The sequence below is a fragment of the Larimichthys crocea genome, chromosome XVII, assembly GCF_000972845.2.
Source record: "Larimichthys crocea isolate SSNF chromosome XVII, L_crocea_2.0, whole genome shotgun sequence".
NCBI lineage: Eukaryota > Metazoa > Chordata > Actinopteri > Sciaenidae > Larimichthys > Larimichthys crocea.
In genome coordinates, this window is record NC_040027.1 from 658575 (window position 1) to 677029 (window position 18455).

At 39.1% G+C, this 18455-nt stretch overlaps 2 protein-coding genes across 9 annotated transcripts in view; both read right to left on the reverse strand.

Moving 5' to 3' along the window:
• Positions 1-1229: 1229 nt before the first annotated feature.
• mfsd12b (major facilitator superfamily domain containing 12b) lies at positions 1230-9840 on the reverse strand. Its single transcript, XM_027290145.1, is given in 9 exon segments — positions 1230-2547; positions 3866-3960; positions 5085-5258; positions 5399-5491; positions 5601-5693; positions 6082-6267; positions 6348-6480; positions 8276-8486; positions 9565-9840. Coding segments are annotated over 9 exon segments (1392 nt in total). The 5' UTR covers positions 9836-9840; the 3' UTR covers positions 1230-2411.
• A 2240-nt stretch (positions 9841-12080) lies between these two features.
• csnk1g2b (casein kinase 1, gamma 2b) overlaps positions 12081-18455 on the reverse strand; it is a 31611-nt gene continuing 25236 nt past the window's right edge. For 5 of the 8 annotated variants that reach the window (XM_010734463.3, XM_027290147.1, XM_019272371.2 and 2 more), the window contains exons 7-12: positions 17545-17629; positions 17296-17444; positions 16946-17029; positions 15469-15570; positions 14224-14330; positions 12081-13246 (exon numbers count right to left, since the gene is read on the reverse strand). In XM_010734463.3, coding sequence (XP_010732765.1) covers positions 13192-13246; positions 14224-14330; positions 15469-15570; positions 16946-17029; positions 17296-17444; positions 17545-17629 — 582 coding nt within the window. In that variant the 3' untranslated portion in view covers positions 12081-13191. The remainder of the gene's footprint in view (positions 13247-14223; positions 14331-15468; positions 15571-16945; positions 17030-17295; positions 17445-17544; positions 17630-18455) is intronic. The other 3 variants (XM_010734464.3, XM_010734465.3, XM_019272373.2) reach the window with 3 other exon arrangements.

Below are 18455 nucleotides of genomic sequence, written 5' to 3' on the forward strand. Positions count from 1 at the left end.
GAAGGAGCTTCAGTGAATAATAACATTAAACTATGAATTAACGAATTATGGTAACTATTTTGATAATCATTTAGTCATTTTTAAGGCAAAAACGTCCAACCTCCAACTGGTTTCAGCTCCACAAATGTGAGGGTCTGCTGCTGTTATTTCTTTTTAAATAAGTTATACTTTTGGTTGGACCAATTAGCATTTATCAATATTTTCAGAATTACAAAGCAATCAATCGATTAATTGATAAAATAATCATCAGATTGTTCCATGATTAAAATAATCATTAAAGTCCGCTACAAAAATGAGCTCCACCTCAACCAAATACAACAGCGACATCCTGCTTTTACATTAATGCATGAGTAATAATAATCTAATGATATTATAGATAATAGTAGAAAAGTCACATTTTTATGTAAGAAACATTTTCAATGCAGGACTTTTAAGAGCTACTTCATTAATTATTTTTTTATTTACATGCATTTTAACCCCCGGCATATAACCACATAGACATGTAATGTACTCAGCAGTGCCCAGGAGGTGAACTGGCAGTCCACCTTCCATACTTTTGGTCCATGCTGGACTTGAGCCGGCCACCCTCCGGTTCCCAAGCCAAGCTAGTATGGTATGGACTGAGCTACTGCCGCCCCTGAAACCAGACAGGAGATTTACTTGTAATGGAGTATTTTTAAAGTAAAGACTACCGATGAATACTTCCTTTACCATTGATTAAAGTAAAGAAATTATTACCAAAAGTAATAAATAATAACCACCATCATTATCATAGTCTTCCACCTGACAATACAGTTAAGACATAACTATAAGACATACATTTCATGTTCAAAGTGTATAGTTTTTTTAAATGTTTGGGGTTGATAACTTTTGTTAAAATGCTCTGTATATATTTGTATTTGTCAGTTTTAACAAATTCTTCTTAATAGCAATAGAGCTGATGCTTAACACTCGCCAAAGTTCACTGATTCATCACTCAAGCCTGGAAAAGGCCTTACATTTTCTCAGTAGGTGTACAATAATGCATTTCTTTTTTTTAAATGATTAAAAAATAAGACAATAGGTTGAGTATGTTCACGTTCATCTTCAGTCAGCTGTGAAGATTTGAAGAGAAATCTCTCTTTTAGTAAAAACTTCACCTTATGTTCAAATATTTGCTAATGTACTTGATAAATATAATATATAATATCTCACACTGGTGCAGATAGTATAACACAGTTTGCATTTATTCTGTCATCTCCATTCAACAACAAAGTTTCATTGTCTTTTGTTTGTTTCAGTGTATAAATATAGTTCCTCCAGAAGGGCATCCTTCTTTAAGAGACAAAATAACCGGGTACTCAACGACAAGGATTGTCTTTGTCTAAACAAACCTGTTTTCTTTGACAGATGGACAAAGGTAAAAGCGTGAAATACAAACTCTGGCCTATAACTAAAGCAACACAACGTCCCCTGTAAAGAACACAGGACTCAAATCATTTGTTTTTAAATTTGCATTAGAAGAAGAATTTAAATCTATTTTCTGGATTTTGATGTCTTTGACAGTTTTTCTCTTTAAAGAACAGAAACAAAAACAGTGACAACAAAAACAGAACATTCAGTGATTTTAAATGTTAAAAGAATTTAACATGATAAAGAAATCAATACACATACAATATATATTTTTCATTTCCCAACCAAATGCTTAGTTATTTTTCTCCTACTGTACGCACGTTCAAAGCAAGTGGTACAAATAATAATGGTCAGGAAGGTATTAGCGGTCATGCTCTGAGTCATGCACACAATAACTCTAACAAGAGGAGTCAAGTTCACCCAGTTCACTTCTTTGGAACAGCGCCACAATCACTGCCCGGTCAACGAAAACATTTGGCTTCATTCACAGTAAAAAGCCAAGGCGGAGGTCGGATCACATTTTATTACAAACATGCATCTCATTTACATCTATGTGAAATGTCAGTGAAGGCTGTGAGTCATCCAGGTCATGGTACTGTAGATCTAGAAGTGCTGAGTTAAGGGTGACATCTGAAGCAATACGAGCTGACCTCGATTTAAACTTGTAGACATTTATATGAAATACTTGTGTGATTGTGATTTCAATTTCTACATTTGATCTAGACATCTGAACCCAATTAAAGATCTTCTGGTCACAAACTTCACCTGTCATGTGGATCTTTTACTGTAATTCTCAGTTTTAGTTACAAATTCATACACTAGGTGGTAGCGTGGCTTTACCCTCTGCACTATTTCTCTTGTCTTGTAACAAAAGTCGATTGTGCTGTCTGTCTATCTGAAATAGTGACACTGGATTTAAACAGAAAAGGTTATAGAATCTCTGCATGAGTGTTTTTTTCCATGTGTGTGTGCACAGGCACAGACAATGAATGTAGTGTAGAGTGTGTATATTCTGAACCCTAATTTCTCCGTATCCGGATTGGCCAGATTAAAATTGTGAACAGGCAAAGTGCTGCAGCCACGGCCACGCCCCCGGTTACTGTCACCATGACGTCACGATAAAACCAAACACAGTCTGGGCAGCAGGCATCTGTGCTGTTGAAGAGAGAAGAAAAGAAAAGGGGGGTGGCTTTTGTTGAACAGTGACAAAAAGGAGCAAAGTTGTGGTCTGAGAAGTTAAAGGTCAACTGTGTGCAACACAGCCAGAAGAAAGTCAGAAAAATCCTTGATTCAGTTCACACATAGCCAAAAGTGAAACGATAATAAGGTGTTATTCTGTTTGTTTTTTACTGACAGGAAAGTGCATGAAAAAACCAAAACCAACCATCTCTCTCAGTACTTTCAAACTTCCCTAACCTGTCTGTAGCAAAGTCCATTCATTCCTACTGAAGGTGTACATGTTTAAAAATATCCATCCATCGCTTATCCTTACCAGGGTTGTGGGGAGCTTTAGCTGGGGTGAGAGGTGGGGTGCACCCTGGGCAAGTGGGCAGTTTTGATCACACACTCAAAGTCAACAATTAGGTGAATGTCTTTGGACTGTGTGAGGAAGCCAGAGTACCCACAGAGAACCCACAAAGAAATGGGGAGAACATGCAAAGTACCAGGAACCTTCTTGCTGAGAGGTGACAGTGCTCACCACCATGCCACTTCTTCAAATATACGTCATATACACTGTCGCCCATAAAGTTGGAATAATTTTGTTTTAAGACACATTCCTCTTTTTATTCCCATTTATACACATCAGGTTGTGGTTTAATTTTCAGTGTGATATGTTTGGAAGAGATGGATCAGTAAAGTTTTGAGGAGATGCACTTTATCTCTGAAGAATAAATCGCATGGTCACAATCACTTCATGGGAAGAGGTAAAAATACTGTATTCCTACTTTATGGGCAACAGTGTATATTGTTTATTTTTTATTAAAAGTCTCAAAGTAATCTCCTAAAATAGCTGGGCACTGTGGTTTGTTGGAAATATTACTCAAGCAGGAGTAAATAGTACATCTGTTGGGGACTATTTTCAGTTGTGGATTAATACAGACTTGATGTTCTGTTGAGTGTTTAAGGCAGCAAGAAGGTGTTCAAGAAAAAAAAAACAGTATTCATAATTAAGGAACATGTCACCCAGTACAATGATGTGGTTAGATATGCAACCTGTGACGAGGGGTCACAAGAAGATACTGCTTCATATTAAAGAGTCACAAGCAAAAAAAGTTGGAAACTACTGCTCGTTGTTGAGAATTGCCTTGCATTCTGGCCAGGCAGAACAAAAATCATATCAATCACAAAACATTGTCAGTTTTCATTTGCCCTTCTGTGGAAAATGTCAACATCCTTTCTGACAGCTTCCTCCAAACTTTCATTTGAATGTTTCAAATGTGAAAACGACTACTTAAGAGCCACTCAGACTAACCTGCATGGTCTGATACTCTGGATGAGGATGACCCCCAGGCCATTAGCCACTTTGTCTGTGAAGCTCATCGATCCATAAACAAAGGCTCCACTTTGCTGCATAACAAGAGAGACATCAATGATTACTACAATCACTGCAGCAAAGCACCAAAGAATGAAACCTATTTTGATCATTTGTTTCCTCTGAAAAAAGACACACAATAGACTCTCTGTGAGCATTTATCCAGAGTGTTCATTCATCTGTTTTCAGACAGTGTGAGCGAAGAAAGACAGAGAAGAGACGTGACAGCAGTAAAATGTGCTGTGATACAAATACACCACTACAAACCTCCCTTTAGCTGCACAGCTTTTCCCAAAGCATCTTCTGACATGGCTGTAATCCAGGCCCAAGAACAAACTGACTGATTTGGACCAACACAAATATATTTAACACTGTAGATCTTCAGTTAACTCTCCTGTGACTGGAAGACTGATTCCAATGACATTTTCTACAAGATTCTGCCTTGTGATGAGTTTCTCAATCTTATTTTCCTTAAACTGTGTTTCACTTAAAAGTGAAACATACATTTTTAAAAATGAGAGTTTGCATACTAGAAAACTGCTGTAACTGTCAACCCAGCCATAGTGCTCCACTGTTCAGCAGACTGATTATCAATTATAACAATTTACAAACATAAAGGATAAAACTGGCATCATTCTATATTTTCTTTTTGTCAACAAACCCCATGAAAAGACCCAAACTGACAGTATCTTAGTCTGATCTTAGTCATGAGCCCATTTCTTTCTACTGAAGATGTAAATCTTTCAAAACAGGTCACAAATGTACAGTTTTATTTTTTTTTAAAGGCTTATTAATTTCAAAAGTAAATCATGCATTTGTGGGGAATATTTTCAGTTGTGGATAAATACACATTTTGTGCTCTAGTGTATATTTAAAACAGGAAGGTGTGTGTAAGAATGACAATAAACTACAGTGTGCGCAACTGTTATGGAGAAACATGTTACCAAGCGCAACAGGGTGGGTCATTTATATTAGGATTGGACAACATTAGAGTTCATCAACCTTTGGACACACAGATAATACTTGTTGATAAGATGCAATGTTGTTGTTTTTTATGGGATTTGTTGATAACAAGACAAATACAGAATATGGCCAGCCTCATCCTTTTAATTCCTCCATGCAACAACTCCCTTACAAAATTGTGAACTGTTGTACCTACCGTCTGCTCCCCGATGAGTGTGGCTGTCATGGACAAAGACATGACCAGGATTGTAGCTGAACCGGCTCCCAGGAACACGGCTGCTCCATAGATGACCTGACCTCCCATGTTCTTGTCCACAAACACCCAAGTGGCAAAGCCAAACACCATCAACAGGCCAATCAAATACGTAAGCTGACAACAGACAAAAACATTTCATTTTGATACAACTTTACATTTAAATCACTAATTTAGTTATCATGTAACAAACATGAATCCATAACACAGTTGATAAAACATGTATGTGTGTGTCTTATTACACTGTAAAGACTCACACTTATTCCTATGAGCTTACTGACTGGTTACATAGCCAGAGAGCAAACAAAGCCGCTGACATACATCACCAGAGGTATGATGGCAATGAAGTTCTGAGGAGAGAGAAGGGACATTTGTATTTAAATTTCAACACAGACATTTCACTAACATGTATAATGAGTTACACAACACACTGTATGAATACTCACTGTAAGGCCTTACCTTTGGTAACATCAGTGAGTTGGTGAGATAAACTGAGATGTAGGTCTGAGATAAGTTGACTATTAGTCTGGTGCACATGTATAGGAAAGCCACCTGTTACAAAATTATGCAAAGAGAAGAGATTAAAATGACCAGTTCAGGGTTTTTGTAGATTTTAGTAAACAAAAATACACATAATAGATATTATTTGAAATTTTTAGATGCCAATATCAATACAATAAAATGACACTTTTTTGTGTCTCGTGATTGAGAAATATAAACTTTTTTTTCTTTATTTACAAGAGCTCTAAAACTACCCAAACAAAACTTTTGTATTAATCAGATTCACTGTGGATAACTCAAGCAGGTCTCTACTCTGTGGTTGTCAGGTATGACAGGAAAAATATATTCAAAATCTGAGTTGCAGTTCCCTATGAGAAAAAAAAGGAAGAGAACCTTCCTGAATCAGCATAAAGTTACCCAACATAGATGTATTAGTCACCTGGTAGAAAGAGGGCTCCTTCAGCCAATGCTTCCACTGAAATACAGGACGAGGCAATGCTTCCTGTGAGGGGGAAGGTGTGATCAGCTGATCGCCCTTCCCTGAAGCAGACGCATCCTCTTTTGTGCCGACATGGAATATCAGGGAGAATACAGCGCCAGTACCCACTATAATGAGGGCCAGTGTCTATGCACAGAAAGAGAGCTCAGCTGAAAGTAGTGATTTTGCAGAAATGTATACATTTCTCTGGTATCTTCGCTTCTTACCCTGAACAGAGGGATGTCCACAGGGCCCAGGTTGTCTGTGATGGAGGGGTCCACACCGTGTTGAGCCTGGAAGTGAAAGAGCAGCCAGGCCACAGTGTACACTGTGATGTTGGCCACCACACCGAAGGCATACCTACACAAGGAAACAGGTTGTTACAGCTTTAAAGGGGTGATAACATGAGACACAGATGATCTTGTTCTTGTTTCAGTATTCACAAACGTATTTGAGCTGTTCTGGATAACATGACATGATGCGACTTCTCTTTTCTCTAGAAATTGCTATTTCCGTCCTGTTGTTTTACTTCAGTCTATCTCCTATGACATGAACCTGATGTGACAACTAGTTTCGTCAGTTCTGCTCTTATAGTTTGGACAGTGGAAGAGGAAGAGGAGATTAGAGGAAGTTCTAACATTTTTTAAGGATGGGAATGATGCTGTGGTTGCATACAGGAAAAAGGAGTGACCGGGAAGGAAGATTGATGGAAGAAAAGAAGATAAACAATGGAAGAACTGAACCCATCGTTCATGTTTTCAGGCTCAGACAAAGTAAAATATTCCAGTCAGATGCAATGACTTTAACAAAGAGCAATTTTGCTGACAATTAACAATACAAGTTTATTTCCAATGGTAAAGGCTGACTGTAAGCTGCAGCTTTCACTGTCCCACAAACTGACAGACTGAGAACGGTTTTCATTAAAATATAATGATGGCAAGTTACAGCATGTTCCACTGTCAGTAAACTGATCAGAGATGAACGTAGAGATGTTTTTGGAAAACAGTCACACCAGCGTTGCTTCCTGAAAGGAAATATGTGACTGTGACAGAAATTCTGCATCAGTTTCCTCATAAAGAGGAAAACACAGCTGTCACTGACAGACATCTGCAGAAAACACTGCAAGATGTTTACACAAGCACTGCAAACACTAGAGAGAGAGCTACAATAAAGGAAGAATTCTCCTCTCTAATAATAAACGAATAATAATGAAAATAATCTGCAGATTATCTGATGATAGTTGCAGCACTAAATATATCGCTTGACTGCACCAATATATTACGTCTTAATGTCTCTTTTTGTCTGTAGATACTAACTTTAATGTTAATGGAAAACAACAGAGACATAGATCTACAGTGTTAGCTTAGCAGGAAGGCTGGAAACAGAGGAAAACAACTGCCTCTGTCCTTTTTAAAAAACTTTAATAAAACTCAGCTTCCAGCACATCTCGCTGGTTTAATTATCATAAAAACCAACGTGTAAAAATGATAATTCACTGTTTTTATGGACTGTAAAACATGTTAACCTACAGGATGTCCAGTTTTTTAGATGGACTGTAAAACATGTTAACCTACAGGATGTCCAGTTTTTTAGATGATCTTAGCTAATATAAAGCAAAATTATATTTTATTTAATGATGTTGAGTAAAATCAGCATAATTGCCGTAATTTAAAGCAGCTATAAGGAACTTTTATTTTGTAATGGTGCCTGGTTTACAAAATCAGTATTTCACTGTTTTATGTGCTTCATTTACAGAGGAATCACCATTTTTAAACAAGTGGAATTTTTTAAGTTGATGATTGTGTTTGTGAATTAAATTGAGAGTGTTTCATAGCCAGTTAAAGTCCCTATAATACGTTTAAATAAAATATATCGCTTTAAGGTTTTAGTCCCATGTTTTGAAAACAGTCCTTTGCTGTTGCCAGGCAACCAGCAGAGACTCCGGGAGGTTACCGGTCCCAGCCAAGAAATGCTCCCACATTTCGTAAACATCTTGTACCGTCCCATAAATCGGTAAAAACTAAATAAGTGTCGTTATGGGTGAGTCTTTTCATTAGGAAACATTAGTAGGCGGATTTGTCCATTTTGAAACTTAAGTAGCGTAAAACAAAGTGGCCCTTTCCGGCCTGGACTTGACGTGATGACGTCGTCTCACCTGTACGCAGTGAGCTCCACCTTGTCGCTCTCGCGGGACACTAGCTCCGGGATCAGGGACAGGTGCGAGATCTGAGCGGCGGCCCAGCCGAACTGGAAGAGGACGATGAAGGGGGAGAAGTACACGAGCTGAGCCCACTGAGCGGTGCTGTCCTCACAGGCCAGGCAGGGGTTGAAGATGAAGGAGAAAGACACCAGGACGCACACAGTGCCTGGACAGCACAGAGCGAACTAATGAGTGTAACTATAAATTTCCTCTGTGTAACTTGCAACTGAACACTGATTCATTGTTTTACCTCATATCACTCCGCTAATTTGAACTATTATCTACATTACAGGCAAGGTGTACCATAATATATAATTCCTGTTATAAATTAAGCAACAGAATACAAGTAGTTATTATGAAATTATGCCAATTCTTGCACTAAACCTGAGAAAAATAAAAACATCTAAAACTTCACAAAAAGAAATCAAATTTTTCATGAATGCAATGATTCAAGTCACTATAGTTTATCATGTTTTTTTGTTTTTTTTTAATAGGTCACAAACATTTTTGCAGGGACATTAGTCATATTTCTGTAATAATCCTAATAATATTAGGTAATAATACCAGTGGTAAAAAGAAACTACTCTCTGATTAAATGTGACAATTATGCAGCTTCCACTCCACTTTCAGGGGAAATAAATTACTGGAGCAGTACATAGGATTTATTGTGGCATCAGGTGGTGTAGATGCAACCCTCTCTGTTTGCTATATTTTTCCAAGCATAAAAGGAGAAATCACAATAGACACTAAATGCACAAAAACTGTGAACCAGTATTTGGTTTGTCCCTTCTGGGCTACTGCAGGAACATGGTTTAACATGGCCAACCCCGTGGAAAAGGACCCACAACGTCTGTAGATATAAAAGGCTTATACCAAAACTATTATTCTTTCTATTCTATTCTGATTATACACTAATAAAAACATAGTTATCCATATTATATTCCATTTTGGCCACATTATTATATTATATAAAGCCCCCTTAATCTGACACACTGGACCTTTAACTCTGTGTATTTGATCACTAGTTATATTATCAACAAATAAAGTTTGGCTCATTGTTATAGATTAAACTAACAGTATATAAAATTAGCCCCACTTCAACCGGCTACTTAGATTCTGTTAATGCATCAATAATCCAATCATACATTACATTTTAAAGGATGTACATATACATCTATATACATATACATAGATATACATACATACATACATACATACATAAGTATGTATACACATATACATACCCAGTAGATGCCAGGTCTTTCTCTTGCCGCAGATGCCCGCTGTTCTGTCAGATTCATATCCAACCAGAGGTGTACAGACTCCATCCGCTATTTGACCAATCAGGAGCATCACACCTGCATAGGTGCTTTGAAAGCCGAGCACTGAGTGCAGGTAGACCAGCAGATAGGTGAACCACATAGAGGCGCACAGGTCGTTTAGAAAATGTCCCACTGCGTAACATAACCGCCTGCAGACTGATAAAGAGCGCACAGCAGGCACAAACTGCTCCATGATTGATTTTGACTCCTGTGATAAAACTTCCTTTATTCACAATTAGAGATCTGTCGTTGTCATATTTACAAATACATAATGCAAATAATTACACTAACAGACGTTGAGCAAAAAACACAGTTCAACCTTGGTCTGAGCATCTCCAAAAAATCCCCCCGCCCCCAAAAAAAAGATAAATCAGATAATAAACGCAGTGTAGTGGATTATGCCAAGCCGGGTCGCCCCGCTGATCAGCTGATCCGGTTTAGCTTACAGAGGAATCGTTTAATGCTTCAATAGCTTTTCTGATCAATCAGCCGCACTCAACACACACCGACGACTTCACGCGTAAATGCGCGCTGGTGAGCCCTGTGGCATCCTCGGAATATCTGGAGATCTGTTCCGTCTTTAGAGATGTTATACAGCACTGCAATGTACACGCCTCCGGTGAAGTCTATATGAATAATCAAGCAGACCAAGTGTTTATGGATGACTTTGAAAACTCGTGAGTTTACAATACTGTTACCAAATAGTCTGTTCCTCTTTTTGTTCTTCACGGGGCGAGTGATTCAAGCACGGAACCTAATTTAATCCAAACAAATATTAATCTCTTTGCAGACATCTGACGAGCTAAAATATGAATTTTGTGGAACAAAAAAAAAAGAAAAAAGATCAGATTATATGCAAGCAACATGTCATAAAGATTTCATAGATTTTGTTTTGATCCCATTGGTGCCGTTTTGAACTGACTATAATTTAGCACCTCAACATGATCTCTGAAGTCAAACATCTGTTTTAAATGCATTCATCTGGATTTATACATTTGCAATATTGCCTTTTGTAAACATCACGTGGGAAACTTCTCTTGTCATGACACATATATGTATGTTGTGGTGGTCATGGTCATCACTCACACCACACACTGGTGACATACTAGTCAGTCAGTCTTGTGTAATCTAAATTCTAAAGTTAAACCTCTGTGAATCATGATGATGAGGGGGCTCATGTGGGTCTTTAAAGGGACACTCCACTGATTTTACACATGAAGTAAACTTTAAAGTTTTGACCGAAAGCCTGCCTTACAAACTGGGCATGTGGAGTGTAAAGAAAGGGGCATTAAACACACAATCCAGCTGCATTATAGGAAATGTAGGATCCATTGTTTTTAGAGTTTGACCTGGGATGAATTGGCTCCTGCCACTTTGATTTTTACCATTCTTTTTTTAAAACTCTGTCTCTTGCAGGTCCCCCCAAAATCGCTGGAGTGCTCCTTTAAACAACTCAAGGCCATAAAAGTTAAAATCCTAGATGAATTAGAAACTTTAGGGGAGATTTAAACAATGCTGAACACACAGACACACAGACACAGACACACACACCCAAACAGAGCACCAAGCCAGACATACATCTTATTTTGGCCAGAAAACAAAAAGAAGACACGTGAAGTAAAACAAGGAGATGCATGAAACTAGAGCTCCAATGACTGGCCAAAGGGTCAATTAAAAGAAAATTAATCTGCAACTATTTTGATAATCGATAAATCATTTAAGTCATTTGCGCAAAAATGCGGTTCCATGTGATGGTTCCAGGTTTTCAAATGTGCGATTTACTGGCCATTTTTCACAGTTTTCTTATGTTTTCTCGTCCAAATGTTTAATTAATTAGCTGAAAAAATAAAGTGTTTTAATCAATAATGAAAATAATCATTAGTTGCAGCCCGACATGAAACTAGCAGCGCGAGCAAAGTTCTTTCCGATCTGGTCCACTCTAAATTTGAGAAGGTTTCTTTCTTTTCAGGCTCAGAAACAGCAGCCCATTAATTTCAGAGATATGATGTACCTTATAAATAAGCAAACCTCATCAAACTGCATGTCTGTTCTGTGACCTCCTGACAAAACGAAACAAAGGTTCAAACAGATGTGGGATGTTGTCTCCTTTGAGCTGGCACCACAAAGTTTCTCTCTCTTTTACACAGACACACACACTCCGGCACACACCGACACAGTCCTGATCTCTCTCCAAATCAAACAACACTACTGTACAGATGTGTTGATTGTCACAGCAGAGGATGAAAGAAGGATGTATACTGCTTATAAGTGAGAGCGAGGGATGTGCACACAGTCATTAAACACATTGGTTTACAAAAACCTCCAGATTTGCCAGCACACACACACACACACACAACAACAACACACACACAGACAGACAGAGTAATCCAGTGAGAAATTGGGACAGATTAGATAAAATGTCATTGCGGGACACTCACTTGAGCTTTAAACATTTTACTTAGAAAGGCACAAACTATGATTTCCTGGTAAATTATTCTGATGTAAGAAATAAAAATCGAAAAGACATATCCTTTTTTTTTCTCCATGTAAATCGACAACATTTTTCGGCCATAACTCAGATATAAGCGTTGTGAAGTACTCTTCCTAGATCAGTCTTTATTAAGTTGTTTTCTTAATTGTTAATTTCAAACCTAAAGTTTTCCACTGTAATTGTTTTCATTTTTTTTTCCAAAAGTGCAATAATAATAAGAGAGCTTAATATCTGTTTCTCTCAATCTTCCACAGTACCTGAGGCCAGTGACTGTGCTACAAAGTCCACGTTGACAGACAAAAAGAAAGCCAGAGTGAGGAAAAGAACTGAACTCCAGAACACTACAACATAAAAAGAAGTTTTCAATGCAGGGATTTGACTTCAAAAACTGAGGATTCAATTACAAAAAAAAGAAGAAAAAAAAAACAAAAAACATAAAAATCCTCCAAATTCTGTTTTTATAGATGAAATGCTTCCTGTGTCTCTCAGATTTAACATCAGCATAGTTCACCTTTTCCTCTTTACCTTGATCCCAAAACACACACCAAAGGAAGAAAAGAAAGAAAAGAAAAAAATAAAACAATTTCCTAATGAGCAGATTTCTTTCACTCGAACGGTTCCCCCGATCAACAGCTGACTGTTGGAACAATATGCGTTCTTTATGGAATCTAGAATACAACAACTGTTTCAAACAGTATTTTTTCATATTCACGCCACGGTATTCGAGTTTCATTGTTACAGCTTTTTTACTTTTTCTCAAGCCCCCCGTTGTAATGCAGGTACGTTTATTTTTCGGCGGTAAAGGAATCAAAAGTCTGTTGTGGAGTCAGTAGGACTGCAACATTCCTTTAACTCGCCAGTAGCCGGGGGAGCACTGAGAACGAGAAAGAGAGAGCGCGAGGGGGGTGGGTACAGAGTGACAAGGAAAATAAGGTGAGGGGGGATAAAGAGGTGAGGGGGAAGCTGGAAAGAGATAAGGGACAGGGGGTCTGTGTAGTTGCTTCCATTTAAAACTTGACAGTGACCACAATGTTTCAAGTTCTCTCCTTCCTCTTCGTTCACTTGTGCCTCTGGAGGGCTTTCCTCTTTCTCCTTTTGAAGAAACAACAGCACCTGCAGAAACACACACAACATTTACATTTAAGGAAAACGACGTTCAAAACACACAGCTATACAACTGAGATATTAATATGTCACTACAGCGCTGATGGGACCAGTGTGTAGATTTAGTGGCATCCAGTGGTGTAGTTGCCGAATGCAACATGCTCATCTCTCCTTCCCCTTTTTAACCCATAATGGGCTACAAAACACAAAAAGCTTAAGGCCATATTTAGAGCCAGTGTTTATTCTGTCCATTATGGGGTACTGTAGAAACATGGCAGACTTGGAAAAGACGTGCGGCATCTGTAGATATAAAAGCCTCATTCTGCTGTAACAAAAAACTATTCTCATTTTCAAGTGGTTATACACTAATGAAAACATAGTTATGAATATTATATTCCATTTCTGCCATGTTCTGTAAATACAGCCCCCTAAAATCTGACACACTGGACCTTTAAAACGCTGTTTGTTGGGGTTGGGTTTCAACAGCTGGTTTAATTTTGAATCTGGTTCTCAGCATGATGCAGATTTGTTTCCTCGTTAACAAAAAGCGAATCAGAAGAACGCAGTTTGCTTGAACACAGTAAGCCGATTATTTAAATGTCGCATAAACAAGAAAGTTGGTTTCTGTAACTGAGGTTACAGATTAGAGAACCTGATTGTTTCCTGGAGGATGTGTATTATCTATTATATCTTGGCCTTGAAAACCGTCAACAAGGATTCTAATCTGCTTTTTACAAGTACACGTGTATGACAAAGACTTCAAAGGAGAGATAAGATAGAGTTACGTTATCATATTTAAAAAAGCTTTTAGCCAGCATCGGCTTTAACTGGTTGAAAGTTATTTGTATTAGCAAATAACAAAAGCTAAACCTGAAGAGATTTAATTTGCTTCAGGATTAATATTTGATTCAGACTTATTAAAATACCATTAAATCCCAACCCTTCTGCTAACAGCACTTCTATGCATCTGGACAGTTGTTTCGTACTTGGTTTCGTCAGCCACTTCAACCTCGGTGGGAGCGGTGATGGGAGCGTTGGAGTGTCCGGCTGTGGGATCATCAGTGTTCAGCTCACCATTCGTTGAGCTCATCACCTGCACGGGTACAAAAAGGACACCAGACTGCTCACACACACGTACACATCGAGCCATTGGTTGCAGGGTGCAGATGAACATTCACATAAAAATATGTAACTTTGATTATCTCGGTTTATTTGCCCTCTCAGATAAGGAGAGCAGTTCAATGTGTTCACATTTTTTGGTATATCTTGAAGCAGAAGTCCATATGGACACTGAAACAGGTTTCTATATGCGATCAGTCCTCTTGTTCATACCAGCCTTTCAGACTTCCTTGTCTAATGTGCTTTCAATGTTAGAGACGTAGGACAAAATCCAGTCCTCAGTTTGTGCAAATACACGTTCCAAAGTTCAACTAAAGCTAAAATGATATTTCAGCAGTTACAAAGATAATGTGTCTACTCCCTATACTCAAACGACTAACTCTGGAGGATGCACATTTGATTTAACTAAGTCAGCTTTAGATAAACTATTTAAAACATGTTTGAACAGACTGAGGCGTTCATTTTCTTTTCTTCCAATCTCTTTGATTGGAAGCACATTAGAGTGAGAATATCTGAACATTAGTAAAAATCTGTTTCTGTGTACACATGGGAATATGAGTACTGTTTTAAGACCGAGTTGAAAAATGTTAAAAAAACAAAAACAAAAAAAAAACAAAAAAAAAGAAAACGTTAACATCTGTAATTCTTTTATCCAACAGTAGGTGGCATATTTGTGCAACATTTACTATAGAGGCCTCTGGTTTCTAATGATATACAAGTGGCCTTTTAACAAAAAATGTATAAGACTGCAAAAAGGTTTAAATTTAAAGTCTTATTGCTCTACTTTCACTGACGAGGAAACCGAAAAACAAAAATCTTTATTTTATGAGGTTTGCATGACAGCTGCAGTTGGATGTCGTCTTTGCATGGCCCTTCCTGTGGGCAGCCTACAGCAGATGAGGCGAATGAAGCAGACAGAACAGGCAAAGCACTGATACACACACAGGGTTTCAAACAGTCTGATCCAGACACACAGAGAGAGTCGAGACAGACCACCTGACAGGCAGGCAGCGTGGAATCAGTGTGAGAAGGGGGGGTGCAGACACATACAAAAACTATGTGGCTTCATGCATTAGCCATCAGAGCAGCAGCAGTAGCAGCAGCAGCAGTACCTGAACAGAGCCCCCCAGCCGCTCAGCTGTGAGGTGCGACCCCAGAGTCTCCTTATTGGTCACTGGAGTGGGCTGAGACTCACTTCCTTTGGGCTCAGGCGACTTGACGCAAAGAGCAAAAAGGGGGTTGAGGCAGGTGGTTGTGAAGTGGTGAGAAGGAAGAGGAAGGAGGAAGTGGGTTGAGGGGGGGTTGTGGGGCGAGGGCCACATTGGTGGGAGGGGGTGGGCGGAGTAGGGGGAATAGGGGGGAGTGAATGGGGTGGGGAAAAAAAGAAACAAAAACAAACAAAAAAAAAATTACAGAAGACATTTCCCAAGCAGAAGCAGGCTTGTTAAGACAAACTATGTTAATAGAGGAGTAAAGGGAAGCAAAAAATTGTTGCGAAGCACAGATCAACACACTAATAAAGTCATGCAGGAGTAAAAGAAAACAGCCTTGATCCCCTGACCTACCACTGCATACTCAATACAACACATACAGTATCCATGTTATTGGGCATTTAGGTAACAACATTATTTAAACTTCAACTACAGGCTCCAGTTTAGTGTGACTCTTTCATTTGCAGACCTAAAATGTACCAACAAATATAACCTGTATAGAGTTTTTTTTATTATTATTACAGCTGGCTGGGAGTTAAAGATTTTTACAGTCAAGAGCATCATTCATGGTACTGGAGGTGGTGCTTTGCGAGCTTCAAAGGGTGGCAAGTTGTTATCAAGCCAATCATGTTAAATGTAGAGCAGTAAAAAGAGGCTAGAGTCCACTGTAATAAGTCAATCATAAAATCTAATGTGCCTCCCTGTATGGCTTTACGAGAAACAATGACTCATCAAGTACAACAACATGATTTGTACCATCATTCGTGTCTATCAGAAGGATTTCATGGTTGTTTTCTACTAAAACTGAATTGAATTATTGCCCCTCCTCTGAATCAAACCAACAAAACAAGGCTCGGATAGCATGCCAATAAAAGGGAATTCAAAAAAATAAATACATAAAAAAGGTCCACACTTTGTCATACACTAAGCATATAGCTTGTCATTACTGGTATGAACAATGCAATTTGCATTTTTCAACTCATGCATGCAATGACTGGAGCTTAGAGTGGCAAGGTGTGAAGAATAAATTGAAGCTGAAAACAGTGCTTTGTTTCACAGCTGGAGCAGCAGAGCCTGCCTCATGATTGCACATGTCGGTTAAGGCACCGTCTTATTGTCTGACAAAGACTTTGAGGAAAGATGATGTCTCTGCCCAGCGGTCAGACTTCAGCCAGGACAAGGAATGGAGGAGAAGTGGAGCTGAACAGCAGCCATTTTTCTCCAGGAAGTTAATCACAGTCAGATACAATGAGAGTAACCTGGCAGAGGAACTTGAATGACAGGGTTTGCTGGTAGGCTGGCTTGTTGGCTGGTCAGTGGTTTGGTAGATTGGAGGGTGGGTGTGGTGTTTGTTGTGTTTTAATGCTGATGACCTCACCTGGTTTTTGGTCTGCTGTTGTGCTTTGTCTCTGCTGCTGGGTTGCAGGGGCGTGTCACTGGGGATAGGGCCTATTGGTGTGGGCTAAGGGAAACACAAGGAAACAGTCAACAGTCAAGACAACTTAAAAAGGAAATAAACTACAGGATTTGGTGAAAGGTTAAAATATCAAACAGCCACAATATAAGCAACTTCACATAAGTGTCTGAAAAAAGAATCAGTCATGATCTAGTGACAAATTATTTCAGCGAGAGCAATAAAACGATGGCAGCCCTGACGCTCGGTGGTCGAAAGGGACTTCTGAGGGAAAAGTAGGGGGAGGATGAGTGGATTTAGTAAGAGGCACTCACAAGTGATTTGCCGACCCAGTCATATTCATAGTCAAAGACATAGCCATTCCTGTCGAACAGATCAGTGAAGAGCTTCCTCAAGTAGTCATAATCAGGCTTCTCAAAGAAGTCCAGCCTCCTCACATAGCGCAGGTAGGTGGCCATCTCTTCTGTAGCAAAACAGGACATGTCGTTAAATTAGAAATCAGGTGGAATGAGGACAAAATGGAATAATACAGTAAACACAGAGAAATGGTTGGCACTACTGACCAGGGAAGCTTTCACAAAGCACTTCGATGGGTGTCGCCCGTTTGGTGTCCCCGATTTTCTGATACCTCTCCTTCAAAGTGTCCGCCTGGAAGGGAGACAGGAAAAACACACCGCACTCAAAATTGCTGCTGGCATGAATAGGTGAAATATTCAGATGTGTCATATGTTGGACACTTGACTTGCAGACAGATGCAAATGTTGTGGTTCGGCCTTCTGAATTCTTTAGTCATTACACAGATGTGTACAGCACTGAGGGCTTGTGCTGTGTTCCTCTGCCATGGCACACGAGACTTGGAAACTGTATCGTACAATTCTAGAGCATTTATGCCAACATAACAACAACTGTTGTTTACAACAGTACTTGTAACAACACTTACAACCGTGTTCATATGATATATCTACCATGGGGACACAAGAGTACCATGAACAGATAATTCTGGTGTGTGTGTTATCTATACACCTTAACACACCCACTACACACCAAGTGAAGACATCCAAAATGGTTCGATTTTGCCCGCAGGTCTGTCCATTTTCAACTATGCATGGTGGGTTCTCATATTGTCTAGTGTTGTTCAGGCAACCTGCCACTCCATATCTACCAAGAACTGCACACTGTTTTACTCTGTGAAGATGTACAACACTACTCCATCACTACTCACTGCTCCTTCATTGCATTTTGATGTGGCCATGTCGTGTGTTGGTGAGAACTTGTTTTGGCCTGAGCCTCCCGACATCCCCCACATTCATACAGCCCTCACATTCATCTACCACGAGCTTCCGCCCACATAGCAAATGTTCAAATGTTCTTCTAGTCTATTCTATGCACACCTTTGATATCTGCGCCATGCAAAAATCCCTGCTACTGTGTGCAGCTATAACCTGCACATGTGCTTCACTTAGTGGTTTAAGCT